Below are 13,146 nucleotides of genomic sequence, written 5' to 3'. Positions count from 1 at the left end.
ATGTAGGTGAAAACCACAGAGTTTTACTATTTGTTACAGAGTGTAGAAAAAATTCAGGATGTGACCAAAGATAGATTCCTGCTCCATGCCTTCCACCTAGAGGACTACTGCTAAGAAAAAGGGGACAGCGTCTTGGGAAATAAGCAGTTTGACAGTGGGAACTGACTTCTCTCCATCAAGCCCTAAATCTGGAAGTGGGAGTACTAGGTACAAAGATGACATTAGATGACATTAGAAGAGGTGAAGAGAAAGCCAAAAGCAGAGGGGGCATGTGCCAAATTCACTCTAGGTGGAGATATCCACAAAGGGCAGAAATTCAACATCGAAATAAGAGTTTGGACTATTCAGTGTTCAGGAGACCTCAGTTAGCCCTCCTTGAGAGTCCCTTAATTCCTGTAGATTGTGAATGAGTTCTCAAGGTTCCAAATACCAAGGGCAGTGCAGAAGGTGCTCAAATTAGAACCAAAATACTTGACTTGGGCCACTACCACTACTCTACCACAAAGGTTGCAGAAAGGCAATCAAGTCAAAATAAAGTTGGAGGACTTCAAAGACATCCAAGGAGTTTTGGGTAGCAACAAAAGGTAAGGTGAGAAAGAAATCAGCAATGGAGGATCTCAGGCCCTAAATAAGGATGTAAGTTCACCAAAAATTTTATCAGCAGAGTCTAGCCCAGGTACAGAACCAGTCTTAAAACCTCTACCATAAATTAATATAAGTCCAGAGACAACACGTAGATCCCAAACAACCTCAAAGCCCCAACTTTACCCCTCCCCCAGCTCTGGCTTGTTCCTGTACCTATAAGGAGCCTATATTTAGGGTGACCATTTATTCAAACTGGCACCTTTCCAAGAGTAAAAGGGAGTTCTACTAAAATTTATGTCAGAACAGTAGACACATACTAGGACAGTCCCAGGCAAATCAAGAGGTATGATAATCTACCTATATGCCATACTCAGGAATATGTAATAAGGAAAAAAAAATCTGTAAGGTTCAGCATTCACCCAAAAGAGACTTTTAACTGGAAGTAAGTGGATGGCACTAATAAGTTTAACTCATCATTTCCAAGCTAAAAAGGAGAGAAGGGAAAGGAGAGCCTATGAGAAGTTGAAGTCAATTAATTTTAAAAATAAATAAACTACATATGAAACTAATATACCACTTCATGTTCACTAACTGGAATTTAAATAAAAATTTTAAGAGTGCCTGGGTGGCTCAGTCCATTAAGTGTCCTACTCTTGATTCAGGTCAGGTCTTGGTTCAGGTCATGATCTCAAGGTCCTGGGATTGAGCCCGCACATCAGGTTCCCTGCTCAGTGGGCAGTCTGCTTATCTCCTTTCCCCCTACTCATCTCCTAGCTTGAACTCTCTCTCTCTTAAATAAATAAACCTTTAAAAATAGAGAAGCAAATAAATAGATACATACATACAAACTTAAGGAAGGAAGGAAGGGAGGCAAGGAGGAAGGGAGGAAGCAAAGGAAAGGAAAGGAAAGAGAGAAGGGAAGGGAAGAGAAGAAAGATGAAAGCTCTATTTTCTCTACATAACCATGTGGTACATTTTATTTTTTAAAGATAGGGCAACATTTAGGGGGGACAGAAAATAAGATCAGATACACATAATCAAGCACTGTATTACATTTGCTCCATGCAATATATAGGCAACACTCATTGAACTGGGTATATACATATCTTTCATCAATATAAACAAAACTCCCTTTCTTTCTTAGGTATTATGTCAAAGTTGTAGGATTTTAACTTTGTGAATGCGTACTTAATTAAAGAGAATGCCAAAAATAACTAATAGTCAAAAGTGGTATAATTACTATTACTATCCAAACTCTCCTTTCTTCCTAAAAATATATTGCACTGTAAATTGTAGAAAGGATTTAAAATTATATATCATCATTTCTCTCTGGTGATGTTAGTAATTTGTCTTCAGAATTTTCATCGTTGCTCACCTTCAATTTGTAAAAAATGTAAAATCCGTGAAGCACAATAAGAAGAAGTACAAATAAAATGAGGTATGCCTGTAAAATATTCCCTTTTCTTCAGAAATTTTTTACCACTTAGATACAAGCATATTTGTAAGGAGGCTTTCGCACTAATGCTATTCTTTTCTCACTCCACACAATTTCCTAGGGTGACAACGATCCCTTCAGCCCAGAATCATTCCCTTGCTAACTAGGCTGGAATATATAACTACTTGCCTGATAAAACCACCTCAAAGTGTTCTAGGTACTTCAGTATTTTCCAAACTAAAATTATCTGTCACGCCAACTCACTCTTGCTTTTCTGTTTGTGTTCCTTCATCCAATGAATTAGTCATCATTTACCCAGTTTCCTAAGTCAGAGGGCTAGAAACCATGTCGGACATCCACCTTCCTCCCTTAACCAACCAAACATTAAAAATTACTGATTACCCCTTCTGAATTGTTCTGAAGTTTTCCCTTTTTGCTGTCCTTGCTGATAAAGTTCAGGTCCTAATTACCCTCACTTGAAATGCTACAAAAGACATTCCTTCAATCTAATCACTCTTTCTAATCCTTCTTCTTTGTTGCAAAAGTGATTATTCTAAGACAGAAATATTATCATGCATATGTCTGTGAACAGGTGGGATAACAGGCAAGAATTTTGATTGAGTAATGTAAAAGTTCTACAGAGATCTGCCCTATAAAAGTATAGTAATCCTCACCCTCATAAACTCATCAGCACAGAATACCTAAATCATAAAGACCCACCAAGGAAGATAACATTGTACCATCTACTATTTAATTCTAATTTACAAAATCAATTTATAAGATAGTAAGAGTTGTAACATTATTTGACAGACACAAAATCTATCAAATAGCTATAGGACTTTTCCTTGTATCTCAAAAAGCTGAGAGCCAAAATGTGGTTCAATTAAATCATCTGACTGTTAACACTTATAGCTTATTTATTTTTGGTCTATTATCTTTACTACCTGTATTTTCTATTAAAAATGATATTTCCTTGGTTTCCTAAGTCTTAGCTTTTTTTAAAGTTTTATTGATGCAATTCACATATCACACAATTCACCCATATAAAGTGTATATTCGGCTTTTAATATATTTAGAGAGTTGTGCAACTGTCATACATTTAATTTTAGAACATTTTCATCACCCCAAAAAGAAACCCTATACCCATGAAGCAGTCAGTCCCTATTTCTTCCCAAACACCCTAGACTTAAGCAATCACTAATCTTTCTGTCTATACAGATTTGTCTATTCTGGATACCTCATATGAATGCAACTATAAAGTATGTGGTCTTATATGACTGGCTTCTTTCACTTAGAGTATGTCTGGGGTTCATCCACATTGTAGTATATATCAGAATTTCATTTTTTATTATTGAATAATATTCCATATGTCTATACCATATTTTATTTCTACATTCATTAGCAGATAGACATTTGGACTGTTTCTACTTTTTTGGCTATTATGAATAAAGTTTCTGTGAACATTCATGACAAGTTTTTGTATGGACACGTGTTTCCACTTTTCTCATGTATGCATACTTAGGAGAGGATTGCTGGGTCACATGTAACATTTTGAGGGACTACCAAACTATTTTCCCAAAGCACCTTCACCATTTTAAATTCCCACCAGCAATGTATGAGAGTACCAATTTTTCCATATACAATATAATAGTTATTATCAGTATTTTTAATTATAGCCATCCTAGTGAGTATGAAGTGATTCTCATTCAAGTTGACCCGCATCTCCCTAATGGATAATGATGCTGAGCATCTTTTCATGTATTTTTTTGCCATTTATGTATCTTCTTCTTCTTTTTAAATTTCTTTTCAGTGTAACAGAATTCATTGTTTTTTGCACCACACCCAGTGCTCCATGCAATATGTACCCTCCTTAATACCCACCACCTGGCTCCCCCAACCTCCCACCACCGCCCCTTCAAAACCCTCAGGTTGTCTTACAGAGTCCATAGTCTCTCATGGTTCACCTCCCCTTCCAATTTCCCCCAACTCCCCTCTCCTCTCCATCTCCCTATGTCCTCCATGTTATTTGTTATGCTCCACAAATAAGTGAAACCATATGATAATTGACTGTCTCTGCTTGACTTATTCCACTCAGCATAATCTCTTCCAGTCCCATCCATGTTGATACAAAAGTTGGGTATTCATCCTTTCTGATGGAGGCATAATACTCCATAGTGTATATGGACCACATCTTCCTTATCCATTCGTCCGTTGAATGGCATCTTGGTTCTTTCCACAGTTTGGCGACCGTGGCCATTGCTGCTATAAACATTGGGGTACAGGTGGCCCTTCTTTTCACTACATCTGTATCTTTGGGATAAATACCCAGTAGTGCAATTGCAGGGTCATAGAGAAGCTCTATTTTTAATTTCTTAAGGAATCTCCACACTGTTCTCCAAAGTGGCTGCACCAACTTGCATTCCCACCAATAGTATAAGAGGGTTCCCCTTTCTCCACATCCTCTCCAACACACGTTGTTTCCTGTCTTGCTAATTTTGGCCATTCTAACTGGTGTAAGGTGGTATCTCACTGTGGTTTTAATTTGAATCTCCCTGATGGCTAGTGATGATGAACATTTTTTCATGTGTCTGATAGCCATTTGTATGTCTTCATTGGAGAAGTGTCTGTTCATATCTTCTGCCCATTTTTTGATATGATTGTCTGTTTTGTGTGTGTTGAGTTTGAGAAGTTCTTTATAGATCCTGGATATCAACCTTTTGTCTGTACTGTCATTTGCAAATATCTTCTCCCATTCCGTGGGTTGCCTCTTTGTTTTGTTGACTGTTTCCTTTGCTGTGCAGAAGCTTTTGATCTTGATGAAGTCCCAAAAGTTCATTTTCGCTTTTGTTTCCTTTGCCTTTGGGGACATATCTTGAAAGAAGTTGCTGTGGCTGATATTGAAGAGGTTACTGCCTATGTTCTCCTCTAGAATTCTGATGGATTCCTGTCTCACGTCGAGGTCTTTTATCCATTTCGAGTTTATCTTTGTATATGGTATAAGAGAATGGTCGAGTTTCAAAGAGAAATAAAAGGTATCCAAATTTGCAATGAAGAAGTCAAACTCTCTCTCTTCACAGATGACATGATACTTTATATGGAAAACCCAAAAGACTCCACCCCCCAAACTACTAGAACTCATACAGCAATTTAGTAATGTGGCAGGATACAAAGTCAATGTACAGAAATCAGTGGCTTTCTTATACACTAACAATGAAAATACAGAGAGGGAAATTAGAGAGTCGATTCCTTTTACTATAGCACCAAGAACCATAAGATACCTGGGAATAAACCTAACCAAAGAGGTAAAGGATCTGTACTCGAGGAACTACAGATCTCTCATGAAAGAAATTGAAGAAGACACAAAAAGATGAAAGACCATTCCATGCTCTTGGATCAGAAGAATAAACATTGTTAAAATGTCTATGCTGCCTAGAGCAATCTATACTTTTAATGCCATTCTGATCAAAATTCCACCGGTATTTTTCAAAGAGCTGGAGCAAATAATCCTAAAATTTGTATGGAATCAGAAGAGACCCCGAATTGCTAAGGAAATGTTGAAAAACAAAAGTAAAACTGGTGGCATCACGTTACCTGATTTCAAGCTTTACTACAAAGCTGTGATCACCAAGACAGCATGGTACTGGCATAAAAACAGACACATAGACCAGTGGAACAGAGTAGAGAGCCCAGATATGGACCCTCAACTCTATGGTCAAATAATCTTCGACAAAGCAGGAAAAAATATACAGTGGAAAAAAGACAGTCTCTTCAATAAATGGTGCTGGGAAAACTGGACAGCTATATGTAGAAGAATGAAACTCGACCATTTATGTATCTTCTATGGAGAAATGCCTGTTTGGATCCTTTGCTCATTTTTAAATTGAGTTATTTTTTTCTTTTATTGTGAGTTGTTAAGAATTCTTTTTTAAATTTTTTTAAAAAGATTTTATTTGTTCCTTTGAGAGAGAGAGAGAGAACCAGAGATAGTGAGAGAGAGAGCACGACTGGAAAGGAGAGGGAGAAGCAGCCTGCCTGATGATCAGGGAGCCCAACATGGGGCTCGATCCCAGGACCCTGAGATCATGACCCCAGCCAAAGGCAGACGCTTAACTGAGCCACCCAGGCACTTCAAGAATTCTTTATATATTCCAGATACAAGTCCCTTATCAGATAGATAATCTGCAAATATTTTATTCCATCCTACAGACTGTCTTGTCATTTTCTTTATGGTGTCTCCTGGATTTGTTTTTAAACTTGTATGAATTTTTTGCAAGTTCCTTCAAACTTTGAAAATTAAAGTGTTTAAAATTTTTGTTATATTTTATAGGTTTACTGAAAATCTTTCAGAGACTCCCATCACTTTCAAGAGAAAATAAAAATCCCAGCCCCTAAGGCCATTTACGATCCAGATTATGATTACCTCCTTCAATTTAGATACTGTCTCTCTCACATATGCCTTACCCCTTAGTCTACAAGCCCCAAACCAAATCCTTGATCTTTGCTCAGCAATGCTTTTCTTTAGTCTCTCCCATTTTAATAAATGACAACACCATCCTTCTAGTTGCTGAAGCCAAAACTGTGGAGTCAGTCTTCACTATTTTCATACTCTACCATTCAGAACATCAACAAGTAACAGTCTATCCTGTTAGTTCTGCTTTCAAAATATATGCAAAATCTGACCTCTCTACCTTTACTCTCACCAATCCAGTCCAATATCTCTTGCTTAGATTATGACAACAGTCTCCTAACTATAATCTCCCTAATTCCTTGTCTCTTCAAAATTTATTCTCAACACAACAGCCAGGGTGATTCTTTTAAAACCTAAGTTATTTTTTTTAAAGATTTTTATTTATTTATTTGACAGACAGAGATCACAAGTAGGCAAAGAGGCAGGCAGAGAGAGGGAGGAAGTAGGCTCCCTGCTAAGCAGAGAGCCCGATGCAGGGCTTGATCCCACGACCCCGGGATCATGACCTAAGCAGAAGGCAGAGGCTTTAACCCACTGAGCCACCCAGGCGCCCCTAAAATCTAAGTTATATCATGTCACCCTTCTAAACCTTTCAAAGGCTTTCCAATCCACTTATATTCACTTACATTGTCTTATGTGATATGGCCTCCGCTGCTTCTTTCACTTCCTTTCTCCTCTTCCCACATTCCACTCCTAGAACCCAGGCCTTCTTGCCGTGGGTTTGTGCTCCAACTATTACTCTTCTCTCCTATGAGTCACACATCTTGCTCTGTCTTCTTTAGGTTTCTGCTCAAATTTCAGTTACGACTTCTCTGACAACACTACTTAAAATAGTGAGCCTCCATTCCAATACTCTCTCACCCCCATTTTACTTTTTCTCTGTAGGATTCCTTACCACATAGAATAGTATAAATTTACTCACTTATTTATTGTCTACCTCTTCCAACTAAAATGTGGACTTGATGAAGGCAAGGATTTTGTTTTTAATCAATTTCATTCATTACAATATTTCTCTAGCAATTAGCATACTTTTGCCACATAATGATTCCTCAACCAACCATGAATAAATGAACACCTGAATTTGTGGGCTAATAATCACTCCAGGTATGTAACTATTAGAACACAGGGTTTTCAAAAGCACAATTTTAAAATGTTAGTTCTTACATTTCTCTCTGGCATTTCTGATAGTCTTCTGAAGACATACCTAGGAAAGGGGAAAAAATCAATCTATTAGAAATATAATTCAAATAGAGACCAGAGGCAAAAATTAAGTAAAAAGAAATATTCTCTCTAAAGTATATGGTGATAGTATAGTTTATTTTTATAATTTTATTTTTTCATATTATTTTTATGTCTGTCACTTAACTTAGGTAGAAGTATTTTCAAAATACCAAAATAAACCCAACAAAATTGCTGGGAAATTTTATGAGATGTAGGAATCTATCAGCCTATATTTGGATACTTATAATTTTTGAAGTCCTTTCCAATCTTGGCTCTTTCTTGATTCTTATAATAGTCCTGTGAGGCAAATGTAACAATTTACTATTCCTATGCTACATATATGAAAAAAATAACTTGTCAAGTTATAAAACTAACAGCTGCATACCTGGAACTTAAACTCAGATCTCATGGTTCTTAATCTAGTACCAAGCATATAGATATATACATTAGACTGATTAGCCAAGAAAATGCCTACCAGTCAACATTTTACAGTCCAGATCCACTATGCTATTACTTAGGAACATAAAGAATCATGGGAGTAGTCTTCTGAAGAACTTATGACCCTAATCAGCTGCAGTAGTCTGCTTATATTTAATTAGAATTTTACAGGTAAGTAAAAGTGAAGTGAATGATATCTAATAATCACTGAGAAGCATTTCCCTGAAATGGAGGTTCCTAAAATATATAAAAGACTACAGTGCACTACTCTCTGCTTTTGCTGATAATAGTCTCTTGCTTTTCCTTTGATGAGCTAGACAAGGCCTGTGACTTAATATAACAGGAGCCCTGCATCTTCCTGCGCAAATGGACTGTTCAAGGATAGGCATATGAAATAATTTTAGCCAATGTGTAACATCAGGACTTTTATTCAAATCATTGGTAAAGAGAAGCACTTTGTTCACTGGATTTGAGGCTGTAAGTATATAAGCCTGGACCTAAAAAGAGTTGCTATATGAAGGGGGAGCTTAGCTGAGAGTTTAACTGGCATAGAGGGACGATGAGCTTAGAGATGGAAAGGAATTGGTTCCTATTGCTGTCATTTGAAATTCTGGATCAAGTTGTATTTGCATATAATTTACTGCTAGATTTTTCAGGTATATGTGGTAATAACTTCCTTTTTTAACATGATAAATTATTTGAGGTGGGATTTTCTTTTCTTTTTCTTACTTACTTATTTTTTTTTGGTCACCTGCAGTGGACAAAGAACCTAACTGAAACACTCACTAAAGAGATAGGCTGCTTCTTTGTGCACTTTATATCAGCAAAGGAGTTGCCAAACTAAGCATAACATAGAAGACAAGGTTTTTGAACCGTTTGCAATACTGCCATCCAGACAGCTATCAACTCTCCTTTAAGGGACCATATAATCAATGCTTAATTCTTTGATATTATTTATCCCTGCTTTTTAAAAAAGATTTTATTTATATGTTTGACAGACAGAGAACACAAGTAGGCAGAGAGACAGAGGGGGAAGCAGGCTCCCCGCTGAGCAGAGAGCCCAATGCGGGGCTTGATCCCAGGACCCTGAGCCAAAGGCAGAGGCTCTAACTCACTGAGCCACCCAGGAGCCCCTATCCCTTTTTGGCAGGCTCTGAGAGGTGAGCTGACATCATCCATTCCCATTCCTCCTCTCCATTCTTTTCCATTTCTCCTTGCTTTATACCAATATAGAGAATGAGAGAATGAAAAACTTGCTTTTTGTTTTGTTTTGTTTTGTTTCATAAACTTTATCAAAGAAGTCTCCCAAGTAGTCAATAGGCATATGACTCAGTCCTGGCCAATAGATCTAAAAGAAGTCTTCTGGGCAATTTCTTGGAAAGCTTTGAGTCTTCTGATAAAAAGAGATGTATATGGCTAGTACAGCCTTTTCTCATTCTTTTTCCCTGGAACTGCTGTGATACCCAGAGGCTTAGCAACCATTCTACAATTATGAGGAAACAATCCAACACACTTGGTGGTAGAAAGATATAATGACTATAGGATCTTTTTTTTTTTAATTTTATTTATTTTTTTTTAAGATTTTATTTATTTATTTGACAGAGAGAAATCACAAGTAGGCAGAGAGGCAGGCAGAGAGAGAGGAGGAAGCAGGCTCCCTGCTGAGCAGAAAGCCCGATGTGGGGCTTGAACCCAGGACCTGGGATCATTACCTGAGCCGAAGGCAGCGGCTTAACCCACTGAGCCACCCAGGCACCCTGACTATAGGATCTTAATGATATTAGTAAGCTGCTACATTAGCTCTGGCCTGGGAAGAGAAGTAAATCCAATATAAATAAACATTTTTTTGCATGACAAAAAATAACATACACAAAAAGACAACTGACAAACTGGGGAAAATATTCATAATATATACCAAAGACAAAAGGCTAATATTCTTTAAAAAATTTTTTTGAGTATAGGTAACACACATTACATTAGTTTTATGTGTACAACATAGGGATTTAACTTCTCTGTACATTATATTATGCTCACCACAAGTGTAGCTACCGTTTGTCACCACAGGATGCTATTACAATACTCCTGACTTAATTCATTCCATAACTAAAAGCCTGTGTTTCCTACTCCTCTTCCTTTCCTACTCCCATTTTGCCTATACCCCATCCCTTTTCCCTCTGGGAACCATTAGTTTGTTGTCTGTGTTTACATATCTGATTCTGTTTTTTTGTTTGTTTTTTTAAATTCTTTTAACTTTTATTTATTTAAGTAATCTCTATACCCAACATGGTGCTTGAACTCACAACTCTGAGATCAAGAGTCGCATGTTCTTCCAAATGAGCCAGCCAGGTGCCCCTGTTTTTTTGTTTCTTAATTTGATTTGTTTTTTAGATTCCACACATGTGAAATCATATGGTATTTGTCTTTCTCAGTCTCACTTATTTTTGCTTAACATAATACATGCTAGGTCCATTCATGTTGTTGCAAAGGCAAGAGCTCAAACATTTTTATGGCTGCATAATATTCATGTATGTGTGTGTACACACACACCATATCTTTCTTATCCATTTGTCCATCTATGTATACTTGGATTGCTTCCATATCTTGGCTATTGCAAATAATGCTACAAAACATAGGGGAGCATGTAATCTTTTCAGATTAGTGGTTTTGTTTTCTTTGAGTAAATACCCACTAGTGGAAATACTGGATCATATGCTACTTCTGTTTTTTGAGGAAAATCCATACTGTTTTCCACAGTGGATGTACCAACTCACATTCCCACCAAAAGTGGATAAGAGTTCTTTTTTTAAAAATAATTTTGTATTTAATGGGCACCCATTAGACATCTGAGTTCAGCTTCAGTCATGATCCTGGGGTCCTGGGATTGAGTCCCAAGTTGGGTTCCCTACTCAGTGGATAGCCTGCTTCTCCCTCTCTCCCTTCCCCGTGCCTGTCCTCATGTGCTCTCTCTCTCAAATAAGATATTTTTTTAAAAATTTGTTTTTCAATTCAATATAATACATACTGTAATCTTAGTTTCAAAGGTAGAATTTAGTGATTCATCATTTACATACAATACCCAGTACTCATTACTTCAAGTCCCCTCCTTATTGCCCATCACCCAATTACCCTATCTTCCCACCCATCTACCCTCCAGCAACTCTCAGTTTGTTTCCTTTAGTTAAAACTCTCTTAGGATTTGCCTCTCCCTCTGTTTTCCTCTTATTTTCTTTTTCCTTCCCTTCCCCTATGTTCGTTGGTTTTGTTTCTTAAATTCCACATATGAGTGAAAACATATGGTATTTATCTTTCTCTGACTGTTTTGATTAGCATAATACCCTCTAGTTTCATCCATGTCACTGTAAATAGCAAGATTTCATTCTTTTTGATGGCTGAGTAATATTCCTCTGTGTGTGTGTGTGTGTGTGACATTTCCTTATTCATTCATTTGTCAATGGACATCTGGGCTCTTTCAACAGTTTGGCTTTGTGGACCTTGCTGCTATAAACATCGGGATGTATGTGCCCCTTTGAATCACTGTTTGTATCTTGAGGGTTCCCCTTTCTCTGCATCCTCACCAACATCTGTTGTTTCCTGAATTGCTAATTTTAGCCATTCTTTCTGGTATGAGGTGTTATCTCATTGTGGTTTTGATTCGTATTTAGAAGCATTGCTTTTTCTCCACATCCTCACCAACAATTGATTTTTCTTGTCTTTTTATTTTAGCCATTCTGCCAGGTATGTGGTTTTGACTTGTATTTTCCTGATGATTAGTGATGTGTAGCATCTTTTCATTTGTCTGTTGGCCATCTGTATGTCTTTGGAAACACGTCTATTCAGGTACCCTGCCCATTTTTTAAAAAAAAGTTTTTATTTATTTATTTGACAGAGAGAGAGATCACAAGTAGGCAGAGAGGCAGGCAAAGAGGGGGAAGCAGGCTCCCCGCTGAGCAGAGAGCCTGATGCGGGGCTCCAGTCCAGGACCCTGAGACCGTGACCTGAGCCAAAGGCAGAAGCTAACCCACTGAGCCACCCAGGTGCCCCACCCTGCCCATTTTTTTAAATTGGATTGTTTGGTTATTTGGTGTTGAATTGTAGAAGTTCTTTATATATTTTGGATATTAACCCCTTATTAGATATATCATTTGCAAATAGCTTCTCCCATTCATTAGGTTGCCTTTTTGTTTGATTGATGGTTCCCTTCATTGTACAAAAGCTTTTTAATGTGGTCCCAATAGTTTATTTTTCCTTTTGTTTCCCATGCCTCAGGAGACATATCTAGAAAAATAGTGCTATGGCTGATATAAAAGAAAGTACTGCCTGTATTCTCTCCTAGGATTTTTATGGTTTCAGGTCTCATATGTAGGTTTTTAATCCATTTTGAGTTTATTTTGTGTATGATGTAAGAAAGTTGCCCAGTTTCATTCTTTTGCACATAGCTGTCCAGTTTTCCCAGCAGCATATATTGAAGAAGCATTTTCTTCATTGTATATTCTTGTCTCCTCTGTCACAGATTAACTGCCCATATAAGCATGGTTTTATTTCTGGGCTCTCTATTTTGTTCCATTGATCTATGTGTCTGTTTTTGTGTCAGAACCATGCTGTTTTGACTACAGTTTTGTAGTATATCTTGAAAACTGGAAGTACAACACCTCTAGTTTCGTTCTTTCTCAATATTGTGTTGGCCATTTGGGGTCTTTTGTAGTTCCACACAAATTTTAGGATTATTTGTTCTAGTTCTGTGAAAAATGCTATTGGTATTTTGATAGGGATTGCAATAACTCTTTAGATTGTTTTTGGAAGTATGGACATTTAAAAAATATTAATTCTTCTAATCCATGAGCATGGAATATCTTCCCATTTGTTTGTGTTCTCTTCAGTGTTTTTCATCAATGTTCCATAATCTTCAGAGTACATATCTTTCACCTCCTTGGTTAAGTTTATTCCTAGGTATTTTATTCTTTTTTGGGCAATTATAAATGGAGTTGTTTTCTTAATTTCT

The 13,146-nt window shown here is 37.2% G+C and overlaps 1 protein-coding gene across 1 annotated transcript in view; it reads right to left on the bottom strand.

The window, feature by feature from the left end:
• The window catches only part of LOC111141063 (meiotic kinetochore factor), an 84,228-nt gene that overhangs the window by 47,562 nt on the left and 23,520 nt on the right, over positions 1 to 13,146 (bottom strand). The window contains 1 exon segment of the mRNA XM_022493392.1: positions 7,653 to 7,692. Coding sequence (XP_022349100.1) covers positions 7,653 to 7,692 — 40 coding nt within the window.

The sequence above is a fragment of the Enhydra lutris genome, unplaced genomic scaffold, assembly GCF_002288905.1.
Source record: "Enhydra lutris kenyoni isolate GAN:26980312 unplaced genomic scaffold, ASM228890v2 scaffoldscaffold5, whole genome shotgun sequence".
Classification (NCBI taxonomy): Eukaryota; Metazoa; Chordata; class Mammalia; order Carnivora; family Mustelidae; genus Enhydra; species Enhydra lutris.
Note: the sequence above shows the minus strand (reverse complement) of the source record. Positions and strands in the feature narration are given on the sequence as shown.